Here is a 15,339-nt window from a genome sequence, read left to right as displayed (position 1 = left end):
ATGTACAAACTGATTACTGCTGGAATTTTTAATTCTATGATAAGAGTATAAATAGGGTAGAGTATAAATATATACCTGCAACATCTGAAAAGGGCTCTTTAAATAAATATAAGCATAACAGATTTAATGATTTTTCAGCTACCCCATGAAAAGCCAAATTTTTAATAAGACTTTTATGAGAAACTGAATCAAAAGATTTAGCCAAATCAGTTAATGTAGCAGACATATTCATTTTATCATCACATGTTTGTTGTGTAAAAATGTTGTTTGTGTGTAAAAAATTAAAATAATGACAGAAAAATTAATCAAGTCATTGTAACAAGAAGAACCAGAATGGAATGTTTATTTTCACAATATTATGAATTGATTAACAATGATCACCTGCTGTTGTTAATTTTAATTGTAAATGCTAGTAGAAAAAATTAACTAAAAGAACTGAACATCACAATTGTTTAAAATATCTGTGATTATGTTTTCATTATGAATTGATTAACAATGATCACCTGCTGTTGTTAATTTTAATTGTAAATGCTAGTAGAAAAAATTAACTAAAAGAACTAAACATCACAATTGTTAAAAATATCTGTGATTATGTTTTCCAAGGCTTTGATTGTGGACAAATTCGATCTCAACCCAAACTGAGTATCACAGAACAAGTTTTTTTTAAATATGAATAAATTTATTGGTGTAGACAATGTTCTTATATTTTGGAAAGAATTGGGATTAGAGACATTGACTTTATATCTACACAATGCAATTTGAAAATGGCACTTTTCATAATTTTCCTGGGGGTTTGGGCCCAAGACCAAGACGTGTGCCAAATTTCAACTCCCTAGCACTTCTAGATGTGCTCAAAAATTTGTATACCAACAAACATTTATATTTGTGTGGATATAATGTCAATGTTAGAGATATCGGTCTGTAATTATCTGGATGTGTTTTTTGCCCGTTTGAAGATTGGTATTTTAGCAGATATTTTATGACATTCTGGAAAAGATTCTTGTTCAATCATCATATCATATAGAATGGTAAGTGGACTTATTAAAAGTGGGTCCACCTTTTTGATTACATAATTGGAGAAGCCATAATAATCTTCACCCTTAGAACTACTTAGTCTATTAATTGATTCTAAAATATTTAATTGAGAGATAGGTGACCATTGGAATTTAGTATCAACCTCACTTGAGGCTGAGTAGTGTAGGCCAATATGTAATTTCATGTTTTTTTTTTGTTTTTTTTTTGTTAAAGGCAAAAACTTAATATATTTTGAAAGGAGATATAGTAATCTCCAAAAAAAATTAGGGTATCATTTTTTCCAATCCAAGATGGCGTCCAAAATGGCCGCTGTTAGGTACCATTTTCAGGTTTTTCCTAAATATCTCGAAAACTATCAACTTTTTGTATACTATACTAAATTAGGAAATTAAAGAAGATTAAATTTCCTACAAGAAAAGCATATGATGTAACTATTTCCGTTCAACCATTTACAAGATATAATAAATAACTTATTCAAATACTCCTTCCATAAGAAATACATGTAAATTTGTATGTATAATAAATGCGAAACATAGCAAAACCTATCCACCTATGGCCAATATAACCGATATTCTTGAAATCTTGACAAATTTTCCAGCAATTTGACACTTTAATCATAAAAATTGGTCAAAAATTAAGGCGAGGGTGAGCACACAAAAAAGCTGTAATTATTTAAGAAACTATTGCAAATAATGCGGTTTTTGTGAGACCGCCAACGCCTTAATTTTGGACTAATCATATCACACAGTGTTTATTTGTATTTTAGCAGTCATACATCAATTAACACCAAGTAATAACGTGATTTAAATAGTTAAACTATATTTTAAAGATTACACTGTATCATTTATACTAATTGGCTAATATAGTAATTTAACAATCGTTCATGTTTGTACATTTATTTCCAATTCCAATATAATTTAAATTACATGTGTGCTACAGAAGAAATTAAATTATTGCTAAACGGCAGCCATTTTGGACGCCATCTGGTATTCGAAAAAATTACGCCCTAATTTTTTCCTTATGTTTGCATATATTTTACTAGAATAATCTTTTGCTTTTAACTAAATAAATCCACGAATTTTTATTTCATTACAAATGAGCCTACACAGGTCCATACGTAATTTCATTTAATTTTTAAAATTTGGTTTTTTATTTGATAATTTTTAAATCTTGACCAAATTTCCAGCAATTGAACACTTTAATCATAAAGATTAGTCCAAAATTAAGGCGTTGGCGGTCTCAAAAAAACCGCATTATTTGCAATAGTTTCTTAAATAATTACAAATTTTTTGTGTGCTCATCCTCGCCTTAATTTTTGACCAATTTTTATGATTAAAGTGTCAGATTGCTGAAAAATTTGTCAAGATTTCAAGAATATCGGTTATATTGGCCATAGGTGGATAGGTTTTGCTATGTTTCGCATTTATTATACATACAAATTTACATGTATTTCTTATGGAAGGAGTATTTGAATAAGTTATTTATTATATCTTGTAAATGGTTGAACGGAAATAGTTACATCATATGCTTTTCTTGTAGGAAATTTAATCTTCTTTAATTTCCTAATTTAGTATAGTATACAAAAAGTTGATAGTTTTCGAGATATTTAGGAAAAACCTGAAAATGGTACCTAACAGCGGCCATTTTGGACGCCATCTTGGATTGGAAAAAATGATACCCTAATAATTACAAATTTTTTGTGTGCTCATCCTCGCCTTAATTTTTGACCAATTTTTATGATTAAAGTGTCAGATTGCTGAAAAATTTGTCAAGATTTCAAGAATATCGGTTATATTGGCCTTAGGTGGATAGGTTTTGCCACGTTTAGCATTTATTATACATACAAATTTACACCATTTTGGATTGGAAAAAATGACACCCTAATTTTTTTGGAGATTACTATATCTTCTTTCCAAATATATTAAGTTTTTGCCTTTAACAAAAAAAAAAAAACACTAATCTTCATTTTATTACAAATGAGCCTGCACTAGAGAGCAGAGCAATTGGGTCCTTTGTACTTTGTCCGTTAAGTATCTGTTATTATTCAGTAGTAAACAAGCATAATTTACAAAACTACAATTTAAAACAATTATATCATCTGAAACAGAATTTTCCATCTTAGAATAATTTATTTCGTTCTTTATTACATTCCAAGCAGCCCTACTTTTATTTTTTGAATTAGCAATGTACTCATAATTAATCTTACGTGTAAACAATTTTGTTTCATGGCTATAAATTTTTTCTCAGCCTTAAATAATTTAACCAATTCTTTTCACTTATTACACGAGAAGCATTATTCTTATCCTTTGGAGTAATGTCGCTAAAGGGATGCTATTGTAGTAAAATATACTATCATCATCATCATCATCATCATCATTTATTGATTTTTCCCTCAAGGGGTACATAAAAAAACATTTCCAAAATCAATTACATGAAAAAAACAAAGGTTAGTACATTAGTTTTACTAATAACTAGGTAAATAAATAATCATATAAATATTAACATGCAATAAATAATTCAATAAATAACCAATAAATATCTCATAAATAAATACTGTATAAACATAGAATACCGGTAGAAGAACAATAAATATTTACACTGATAGCTGAGCCAACATTAAAAATTAATTATATTCAAAAATGCATTAAAAGAAAGAGATCCGCATTGAAATTTTAAACCAGACATTTAAGGGGGATTTGAGTCAAGAGGGGGGGGGGGGAGGGCAGCTGTATGTTGCCTGCGGACCTTATTTTCCATTCATTCTCTAATATATAAAAAAATATCTTCAAATGTTCCGCAAACTCACGCAATGTCGACATATTATTTTCCATAAACATACTGTCCATTCCAGATTTGCCCATTCCATTGTACCTACATTCAATAAATGCGTGCCTTCCATTCTCTATTTCCCCAAACAGTACACATATTCTATTTCCTGTCTCATCTTTCCTGCACATCCACAGCCAGGTTCCTAATCTATATCCCGCTATCAGTGACCTCTGACTTGGTTAAGTAAACAAACATACTCTGCTCCTGTCCTTGGCACTCCAATCATCCTTATAACTTCTAAACATTTATTTTTCATCGCCTCAGTCCATAAATAAGAGTAACATGCATTCTTTAAAACATGTTTAATTTGTTTAGTTTTTTTAAGCTAAGAGTATCACTTTGCCAGATATCAATTAAATAAATATTTTCTAACAACTGCTATTTTGCCTGACCATGAACTGTTGTTTCTATAATTTTCATTAACTTTTAAACAAGCTCTTTGTAATTTCTTATCTAATGATGTCTTTATTCTTACAAAATATACTATCGCTCTTTCTTTAGCTTTAAATGACGTTAATAACCTGCCAGCTTCCAAAATCGATCCACTATTGGCTATATTATAACTTACTCCCAATAATCTTTTACAATGTGCTATGCCTACTCTGTTTACAATTCTTTCATCACATCTTGTTCCACAGATTTCTGCTCCATACAAAGAAATTGGTTCTACTAACGCATCAAACATTCTATTTATAAGCTTTATTAATTTTTTTTTATTTTCATAATAAGTCTTTCTGACAGTCGAGGCAGCTACTTCCGCTTTGTTTGCCATTGCTTTTTGATGCTTAGTCCAAGTTCCGTTATGATTTAACTCTACTCCTAAGTATTTATTTATACTCTTTCACAATTTCTAATCGCTTTTTCATTATTTACCAACTTAGGGAAGTAAAATATACTACATAACATGAAGATGAACCCAACAAATTTTAATGAAAATATATTTATTGAACGGGGCTATTTTCCTCGGAATACGCTGCGGATGAGTTTTACAGCATGCTGCTTATTTTCGCCCTAGAGAAAAGTAGAGCTGCTTTAGCCACGTAACCCAAGAATTAAAAACAGCCCTATTTGTCTGCAGTGTGATGAAAATGTTGCTTACTTAACATGTTTTTTATGTAGACATTGTGTAAATGAAGACAATAAGAAACACATAAGATGTGATAAAGCTGTTATTAGCAATATTAATACAAAAAACAGTATGTACAGAAAACATTTTTTTAAATATGTTCAATTGTTCATATTATAGGAGTGTTCATTCTTTTGAATAAAATAAGGGGTTAAATGACCCTTCGTTAAAGGACGGACATTGTAACAGATATTGTAATCCAATTAGGTAGTGTTCAGGGAATGAACTTAATGAATGTAATTGTTGCTATTAACAGCGCTACCATATCTGATACCATTCTTTTTAAATTTTCTGACGTAATACCTAAGACTTTAGAAATGCGTAAATTCCATGGGTTAACTACAACCCATATACCCCCGCTGCGGAAAACCTGCAGACTAGGCCAATTTCAATTTAAAATTCTGACTACGAGGTGTGTTAAAATTATTTATTTCCCGTACAGTATTTGCATCCTCAGGGTTTTATTGTTCGATTATAATGATATAGGCTAGTTAGATATTTTTTAAGTCAGAAATATTTGTACTATTATTTGTCAATACTAATGTTTACGGTTTTAGAGTTCTAATATAATAACATTGTGTTCCGTATTTCATAATATTACTTATATTAAATTACTTACTTCTTTCACTTATTGAAAATAATATTATAATCTAGGCAATAAGTGTATGACCTAGTATTTTAGGGCTTGGTAAACCAAGGTTTCAGCTTCCTAAAATAGTAACTAGAGATGGTAGATTCTAAGAATGTCATATTGTACTTGAGAATAGTGGTTTGTAAACAATTTATGCAAATTCCTTCCATACAAAATCTATCTTGTAATTTTTCTTGTATTTCCCACTTTTTATCAAATTGTATTGCCTTTTTTATAATCACCCTTTTTATATTTAATTTTTGAAAGGTTTAATGCATGTTAAGATATGACCTTGCCGTGCCTAATTTTGGATAATGTATAAATAATATTGCATAATAATATGTCATTCCCGCTATTATTACAAATACACGTTTTAGTGTAGGGAAACCAAAGCATTTTCAAACCAATATAAGTGTAGGTCTTCATTATTTTGAAGGGAAATATCACGTAAAATTATTTGCGCTTGTGTAAATTAGTTTAGAATCCCCTTGTACTACTGCAGTATAGTTACCATATTCAAAGAATTTAGAATAAATGCAACAAAGGGGATTCTAACTCTATACACCATCTTTGCTTAATTTAAAATAAATAGGCCTATTACAAATGTAAAATATTTTACCCCTAATATTTTACTCTGACCTGTATGGAAAGCTAGAATGTACTGTAGGCCTACACTGTATCAAGTTGAGTAAATTCAGAGTGTATACCTGAGACATATAGGAAATTCAGTACCCACTCGAAATTAATCTTATTACAAGCAATTTATGCTCAAACTAATCACAATATAGCCCACCCCTCACATTTGTAACATATATCACATGCCACATGCCTACGCCAAAAGAGTATTTAGTTTATAATTTACTATGAAAATAAATAGTTATAAATACATTGTCAACAAAGCTTTAATTTAAGAAAATGCATTTATAAATCAAAATATGCTGCTATGGAATTTCTTTGCTTCGAGGAAGAAAGCCAAGAAACTTCAACTTTGATTTGGTCAGATCCTTCAAGTTGTCCTGCGTGATATGGTATACGTACTTACTTCATTGTCACACACTGACACATGCAGGCGAGAGCAATAGCAGGATGTTAGCTTTGCTTTAACACTCTATAAAACTCTTTCTAGGTTATACACTTTATAATGTACCGTTTTTATAATTCCGTGGTTGTTTTTATTTTAGTTTTTCCATCTCTTCACAGCATAATAGTAAAGAAAATATTGAGTGTATGTCTCAGGACGAAACATAAATCGGTACAACAATACAAACAAACAAAAATACACCTTTCAAGGAAAGTCCGCAAACCAAACGACATTCTGTTTGATATACACATATATTCGTGTTTTGAGAAAACAGATAGTTTTGTAAAATCATTGAAATCAATAATAAATAATGAAGATATTTGCAAAATTTTATAGAGATGAATACTAAAATAAGCGATTTTAAAACATCAATTTCTTACACAGGCTTAATTTTAGTAGGACAACACACTTTCAGTTTAGAGGGTGTATTGCTAGATTAGCGTCTCGGACTTCGGTGCTGGAGGGACGGGTTCAATTCTCGGCACACCCACACAAGTTAATGGGTTTTGACCTCTTTCCCAACTTTGACTTTGAGACATACAGTAATATAAAGTGGTTTAAATACCTGCATAAAAGTTATCCACAATACTTTAATACACTTTATTGAAATATTGGTTATCCGGAGGCTAAATCACAATGAAAATATAGTAATAGCTTATTTCCTATATGGGATATCCCAATTGTGGATCATAAAAACACTCCTAAAGCCTCTCTTCTCACCCATGGTAGGAATCATTGGGATGGTTAAATAAAAACATTGAGAAATTGGGATTTACTGGAGTTATCGTGCTTTCGATTAGTATTGTTTATTCGTGTATAAAAAATGCTGCATTTTCAAAGACTTGGTAAGCCTCTGGATGCTATCATTTTACTTAAAATGGCGTACAATACCTGCATAAAGTAATCCTTGGTTGCTATAGTGACATTTAGTTTCGGTTCTTACTACTGTAGTAGGTTGAACCATCATCAGGCCTACAAGGATGATGGTTCATGCCAAAAGTTCTACTAAGTTGGAACTACAGCAAACAAGGATTACTATATGCAGGTATTGAACACCATTTTAAGAACAAAATGCTATATAAACTATAAGCAATTTAGACGAACGGGGTTTTTACTTCTGATATTCATTAAATAAAAATGTTAAATGGCTTTATATCGAAGTCTCGCCTTACAAAATACCATACAATCCATATCATTCCAGGGGAACCAAAATTCATCGAATCATGTTATTTATACTGTACATGAATATGATAGTAAATCATCTTTTACTTTTAACCTCTTTGGATAATAATTATTTTAAACCAATCTCCAAAGATCTGATCTAGTTTAATTATTAAAGCATAATAATTTGATGTATAAAAAATCAAGTAGGGATGTATGGGACCTTTCTGTCTGATACTATCACGATCACGAACACAGAGTTCTTCACAAAACTATGCCCTACATAAAACTTGTCTGGACTCAACAGAATTCCCCATTTCCTCTGGACGCTATGCACTGCACCTTAACTGCTACTAACTTATTCATGTACAACTAGTACCCTCGACACTTCCTCCACTTGTCCATCTCATTATGGTGAACGTGTTCACCAGTGAAAATAATAAACAAATTAGAGTTACAGTACTAAGATCAACTTAACATATAAAACGACAAACAAATAAAAAGCACAAACTAAAATAATTAAATTCACCATTGCCTAGGAAGAACGAGTGCATTTCTATGATTTTTAACCTAAACCATTAACAAACATGTTTTGACACCACAGGGAATTTCGTTATCATTGACTATACACAGAGTAGACTTCCCTTCCAATGTAACATTTTTAAGCAAAAAAAGTTGTGCAATCTGTTGAGATGGTCTACTAACTAATGACAATATTCTGTGTCAAGTGATAAACCAATCAGCTGTTGGTATGGATTTTTATTAACATTAAGTCCAATACACTAGTACCCTCTGGTCAGATGGTCCTGGACTTGATCTATTTTCTTGGCTTTATATTTTTATATCGGATGCGAAATCTACTCTGTGTATAGTCAATGTCGTTACAATTTATGTCGTATACAACTTTAGACAAATGTACGAGAAACTCCATTTTCCAAACTCAATCTTTGACTCAGGGACAGTGCAGCATGAGGCTTCCATGGCGGGTTCTACTCCTAGAGACCTCCTCTCAAGAAGGTACTGTGGCTGCTGTTAGTCAAGAGCCTTGTGCACCATGTGGCACGTTATGATAATGACTGCTGCAGCTCTGTATGGATTGTCATGTTAAAATCTTTCTCATTGCTACTAGTTCACGATTAATTCGCCAGGAATACAATGGATGACATCTTACAAAAATTGTGGTAACATTAAGCTACAGTTCAATATTGTAAAGAAAAAAAAAGAAATTCTTTACTTATTTTGTAAGGAAATACAACTACTTTTTGTAAAGAAAAATAAGAATCTCTTTACTTATATTTTTGGTAAGGAATAACAACTACTTTATTTCCTTACTTAATTGATCATACCATCAAATAAAATCACCTCACACCTTTATGTAATACAATTTAGGTATTCCATACAGGTGTGAGTATAACAAAAAGTTGCCCCCTGGTGGGGTTTGAGAATGAAATTTAATTTAATTTAATCAGACAACTGAGGACTAAATCAATTACAGAGCAGTGCCGTGGAATTAATGATATTAAGTGGGCCCTGCAATTAAATACCCCAGAAGTCCGATTTATGGACCGTGAGAGGTCTGATATGTCCTCCTTCACACCTTCTTCAGCTTAATTCTAAACACTTCTTACAACTAATAGATGTGTTTGTTTCTACGTTATTAGGGCGTACAATACGACAGAGAAAAAAGGCACGCGCTTTAGTGAGGAATTGTAAAGGGTTTCCTACAACGATTTACATGTCTACCGTAAGTGATTCATTCCAGGCTGGGCCCGGCGACGGCGCGAGGCTATTTCTAGCTCAACACTTGGGCCGACACACCCAAGTCCACGACCGCTCCCACGTGCTAACTTTGCTAAAGAATCTGTTTCAATCCACATTTACGTGTTAAAATTAACTAAACATAATAAATTCTTTTACGAAACAAAATTCACATAAGATAGTTTTTGCCTAAGCTGTTTTCGTAAAGATCTGATGTTGTTAATATGTTTTAAAGTTAAAGTTGTATATTTGTTTGCAAAGTAAATTTTCAATACACAGACATTTATCGCCATAGACGTTTTCTTTTTAATTACTATCCTACAGGTTTAGACTAAGCCACCAAGTTTCGGAATCTGTTCAAGCCTTTACGTAATTGGCTATACAGTACGGACTGTCTCAATTTAGTTTTGTTTAGTAATTTAATTTTTATTTTACTAGAGCAGATTAATAATAAACGAGTTTGTTTTTTTTCCTCCAACTGATGAATTCAACTAGTTTGGGAGTGACAAAAATTATAAGTTATTATGTTAATAGTATTACATTACAACTTATCTCCGGATCTATTTTAATCAACGAGTGTTGTATTTAAATCTGTTATTTCATCCCTAGATCTAACATTGACCAGTTGTCCGTTTGACAATTGACCTGTTGAGGCTGAATTTTAAAATACCAGTTATTTGATGGTTTACATAACACGTACCAACATAGTTTTAGTTAATGGACAATAAGTAAATAAATATAGTTTAATAGTAACAATCCCTGCCAACATATTTATATATCTTAGTCTTGGAAGAAATTCCTTGTTATTGAGGAGACCAAATATTTTAACCCATTTGGTTCAAAAGGGTCATCAACAAGGGACCACAGCAATTTCACTTTTAGACCTCAACCTGCGTTTTTAAAACATCCACTAAATTCAATAATATTCATTGATCATCAGTACTAACTCAAGGTACTTGTCTCTGCCACCATGGAGGATATGATATACACCTTTTCTCCGAAGAATAGAACTTTGAGTGTAAATAGCTGGCACTCGTAGTTAGTTCATCGACTTCTTTCTGTATTTCTCTTTTGACGAGCACTATCGATTGTATAGGGTCCGCAAATAATTTGATGATAGTCGGAAATTGGTTTTTGGGAGATCAAGATCCCATAAAAAAACTTGATTTCGTAATCGTCTTAACACATGCAATTATATACTTGTTAGACTCGACTTGTCGAGCACTATCGATCTATAGGGTCGGTTTTTGTCTCTTAGGGCCGCTTTCCCCAAATCAAGATTAACTCTGATCGCGGTTTAAACTCTAGTTTAACCTCAGATTCACTTTCCCAAAAATAATTTCTCCGTTTAAACTAGGTTTAAGTTAACCCTAGGGGTTAGGCTGGTTTAACTGGCGATCCGTGGGTTAACCCAGGAGACAAGAATAATAGCTTGATTTTGATTGGCTCTTGGCTGACTTGTTACGTTCGGCAGACGGCAATGGCAAATATCCTTGTTTGACATTTGTTAAACATAACCTAAAATAAATTGAACTGGAAATAAATTAAAAATAACAAACCAGAACCTATGTGGACAATTAATTCATGACTATTTCAAATTTAAAGATATAAGGCTACAGATATACAGTAATGGTTTTAAGGTTTTTAAATGCGTAGAGTAGGCCTAAATTATTATATATTTTCGGTAGGTAGTATCGTAGTTGTGTACAATCGATAGGTTACCTTGTCCATAGCAACGCAACAGTGGTTGGAAAGTTTGCTCATAAGAAGCCTTTTGGTTTGATTTTATTTTAACACGAGTCTTACATTACACAAAAGTAAATATTAAACATTCGGGCCTAACCACTAGTCTATTATTATCATGTGTAAATTAACAACTACTGCAGTACGCCTAAAATTAAATTTAGTTTAGAAACATCGAACGTGTCTAATGCTGAGTAGCCTAGGCCTGCCATTACAAAGGATAGGCTCTAGTTTTTAATCCACAAACATTAATTTTGCGTCTTTCCCAACATTTTATTTTCCCATGATTGTAAATGCTTTTTTTATGCGTACAGTAGGCCTACTGTTTAATTAAGTTTGAGCTTAAATAAACACAATAAATGAAATGCTTATAAATTAGCATCAGTACAATTTATTAGCCTGCAAATAAAAATGTTTCTTTTTAATGTCAACAATTGGAGACAATGACACGAAACCTAATACAAATAACCAAAACACGAGAAGATTAATGACAGATATGTCATAGTGGGAAGTTAAACAGCTAATATTGCAGACAAAATTGCATAACAGTGTTGCCAACATTGTTGCTTGCAAAGAAAAGCTAGGTTAAACTAAACTTTCATGACAAAATAGTGGGGAAAGCCATCCTAAGTTTAACCCACGGATTAAAGTTAACCGAGATTAAGTTAAACTTGATTTGGGGAAAGCGGCCCTTAGCTTCAAGGGCAAGGACCATATACGGAAAACGGACAAGTATCAAAATGCACTTATGTTCATCAGGTTTAATTGTAATTGAATAAGAATAAGCGAATCACTGACATTGTTAATTATTAAAGAAAACTCATAATGTCATGACGTCCATAATGAACTTTTACGGAATAGTGTTATGAAGGCTAGGGGAGTCGAGCCCCTTCCCCATGTTTTGCGGAAAATTTGATGTTATAAGCGACCCCGTATTCTACCTGTTTATTGGTTGACCATGAAATCTCTTGGAAGGGTGGATGTGCGTAATTAAGGGTTGTCCTTGGGGGATCCCTCCACCAAGTGCGCGGTTAAGGCGTCTACCTTTGGTGATGTTGAGCTGCGCATGTCGTTCCCAGAATTCAGGGATTAACCGAACTAATGGTCGTGCTGCGCATGTGGCTCCTCCGTCGAGGGTAGTCTACAAACTGCGCATTAATGTTTTCGGCTAAATTGGTAGTCAACAGTTTTCAAGTATTCTAAGTCATACTGTTGGGAGCAAATGTAACAATATGTTCACTACGGTTGTACAATTGTAGAATGTACCCACTTGACACTCTTACGGTACTCTTCTGGTGCTCCCCCGACCATTCGGGTAGTGAGAAATTATGCCGGGTCTATAAAATATTTGAAATGATTCATCTATTCTCGTAACAGATCCATTGTTTGGTTACCACTGGTCCAAACTAATTTCCATCTGCAGTACGACCTAACTAAACTGTAATAACTACCTAACTATCTAATAACTATTCGCATTTTCTAGTGGAATGTGGTACGTCACAGTCCTCTCAAGAATCGCCAACTATTGTGAAACAAACACATAAAGCCTTCAGGTGAATCAAACTGGATTTTAAACATTTCACTGGAAAGTTTCATTTATTATAATGCTACCGTCAAAGTATATAATCAGACGTTCTGTATATTCCCAAAAATGAATCTGCAAAATATGAAATAAAGCTATTAATAATACTAATAATAATAATACTATAATATAAAATAAATATATACTTTGCCTAGTCATTTTATAAAATGCTTATTGCCTCTATATGTATAATACCCCCGCCGCAGCAATCCTGCAGACTAAGCGAATTTCCATCTACATTGCTGATATTCTACTAAATTATTCCCTTAAAATTATCAGATTTATCTCCTATAAATATCATTAATTTGTTATGAGTACTGAGGCTTAGTTGCTACTGGGAAGACAATAAAGTGTGTTTATATATATATATATATATATATATATATAGCTTAGTAATAGCTTAGTAATAAATAGCTTAGTATGTAGTAAACAAAATTTCCAAATTTAATTTAAATATGTCCATAGACAAGCAAGCTACAATAGTTTATTTATTCTCCGTTAGAATAACACGGTAATTTTAAATTACAAATTTTTGGAATTCCTTCCGTAACCAGGCATAACGCAGTAACGCTTCAGTGTACTAAATATTTGCTTTTTTAGCACTAAAAAATGGTTTGGAAAGAAATTTGAAAAAAAATTATGTTTTTAGGATGAAAAATGGGAAAACCCCATTTTTACCCCATCACAACCCCAAAAACCCTTGTTCCCATAGTCCGATCATGCTGGTTCGTGAACTCGTTCGAATAAATGTAGGTTTACACGTTTATACAAAATTTCATCACAATTTTTACTCAAGTTATCGCACTGACGGACACATATATAAATAAATAAATATATATATACTGGTATATGAATTTAAACGTATAGTGTTTTTAGCCTCTGGGGACCTCAAAACGAAAAAGTAAATCTGTTCCGGGTCCAGGTCTTACCACGAGACCTACGGTAATAGCTTATTCCCTCTAAGGGAAATTCGCAAAAAATATGGTGTTTTGTGACTTTTTTAGACTTCCCCTCCCTGTTTTGCAGTAATTGATCTAATCACCTTGCTGGCCTTACCTTACCACATACAAAATATTTATTTTTGTTAACACTTTTTTAATCTTTTGATAATTTTTTTGTCATTTACCTATCCAATCTCAAATAAAATAACTTTAAATAATCTAAAGTGACCATAAACAAAATAGTTGAATATTGTCAAGTAAATCGTTTCTTAACAAACATCTTTATTTTATACTTTTCCTGACATACCTATGGTTATTCTATACATGGTCTAGTCCAAGATAAAAAAAATTCTATCCTAGCGTCAGGCATAGATTACCTGCATTGTATACTTTGCGGGTAACATATGTAACTAAATGGTTTTGTGTAGAAACAAAGTTCTCGCTTAGAGGAGCCGCAGTCGGGTTGTGGGTCGGGGTGATGGGTGGGAATGGGGTGGTGACGTCCGGTAAAGGGGGGGGGGAGGGGGTGCGCCGTGACGCTATAGTTCGACGACGCCGGTCGAACTCACAGTTACATAGTAGTGAGGCTGATACATAGTCGCCGTGTCGCGGACAAGACGTAGTGGGTGTGTCTTCAACTGATGGCTACTGGGGACCCTAGGACATGGAGCTGGCCGCCCCCCAGACCCCAGGTAAACTTTGACCCTTATACCCGTGTACCCATCTGGCCCGCCGAGCTGTGCCGGTGTAGTGTCTCGACCCGCTGGCAGGAGTGTTGTTTTGGTAACTGATAAGCGTATACCGAAATACCTTTGGGGACCATTATACTTAGTCAACAATGGGAAATATTCAATCCATACAATATATGGTTAGGTAAGAATAAATGTTAGTTACCTCACTTCTCGTCACTCATAATAAAGCATTATAAAATAAGAAAACGAGACAGATCTATGTTGTAATTAGGACTTTATAGAAAATAACGTACGTTACATTAAACATGAATATAACTTTAACACCTTATTTTATACATAATCATTGTTATTTAACATGTTTTATGCTTATATGCGGACTTCTTTTCATTTGTGATCAATCACGACTAAAAATATTATACTTTAATAAAACTATTGTCCCGGAAATATGCTGGCCATTGTTGTAAAGGATACTTGCATGTAGGGTGCATGCATACACAAGGGCAGTGCTGTGTTATGTTGTGTTTCAAGAGTTCACCCTAATTAGCTACCCTTGGACCAAGTAAACAACGAACTGTAAAATTAAAATCTCACATTCATGTTAGAGCACTGCTGGTGTTTTCAACACTATAGTAATAAGGATTTTAATTTAAGCCTTTCGCACCGGCATACTTTTAATCGTAATTTATTAGTAACATTTGTGTATCCTAATTTTGTACTAGGTATTTAGTATCTGTTGAGCGTATTTAGCCATAAAAAAAAA

General features: G+C 32.9%; 1 protein-coding gene across 13 annotated transcripts in view; it reads left to right on the top strand.

The window, feature by feature from the left end:
• Nucleotides 1–15,339, top strand: part of LOC129005578 (muscle calcium channel subunit alpha-1-like) — a 304,273-nt gene that overhangs the window by 13,909 nt on the left and 275,025 nt on the right. For 12 of the 13 annotated variants that reach the window (XR_008491839.1, XM_054434502.1, XM_054434494.1 and 9 more), the window contains exon 1: nt 14,465–14,579. The exons of the other annotated variant lie outside the window; for it this stretch is intronic. Coding sequence is in view for 11 of the 12 variants with exons in the window: in XM_054434502.1 (XP_054290477.1) it covers nt 14,552–14,579 (28 nt within the window). In the remaining variant the exon portion in view is untranslated. Of the gene's footprint in view, nt 1–14,464; nt 14,580–15,339 lie in introns of those variants that run through there. 13 annotated transcript variants of the gene reach the window in all.

This window comes from Macrosteles quadrilineatus, unplaced genomic scaffold (genome assembly GCF_028750875.1).
Source record: "Macrosteles quadrilineatus isolate MER2022 unplaced genomic scaffold, UCM_ALF_1.0 Scaffold_24__1_contigs__length_1734639, whole genome shotgun sequence".
Taxonomy (NCBI): domain Eukaryota; kingdom Metazoa; phylum Arthropoda; class Insecta; order Hemiptera; family Cicadellidae; genus Macrosteles; species Macrosteles quadrilineatus.
The sequence above is the reverse complement of the archived record's forward strand: the minus strand, read 5'-3'. Positions and strand labels throughout refer to the sequence as shown.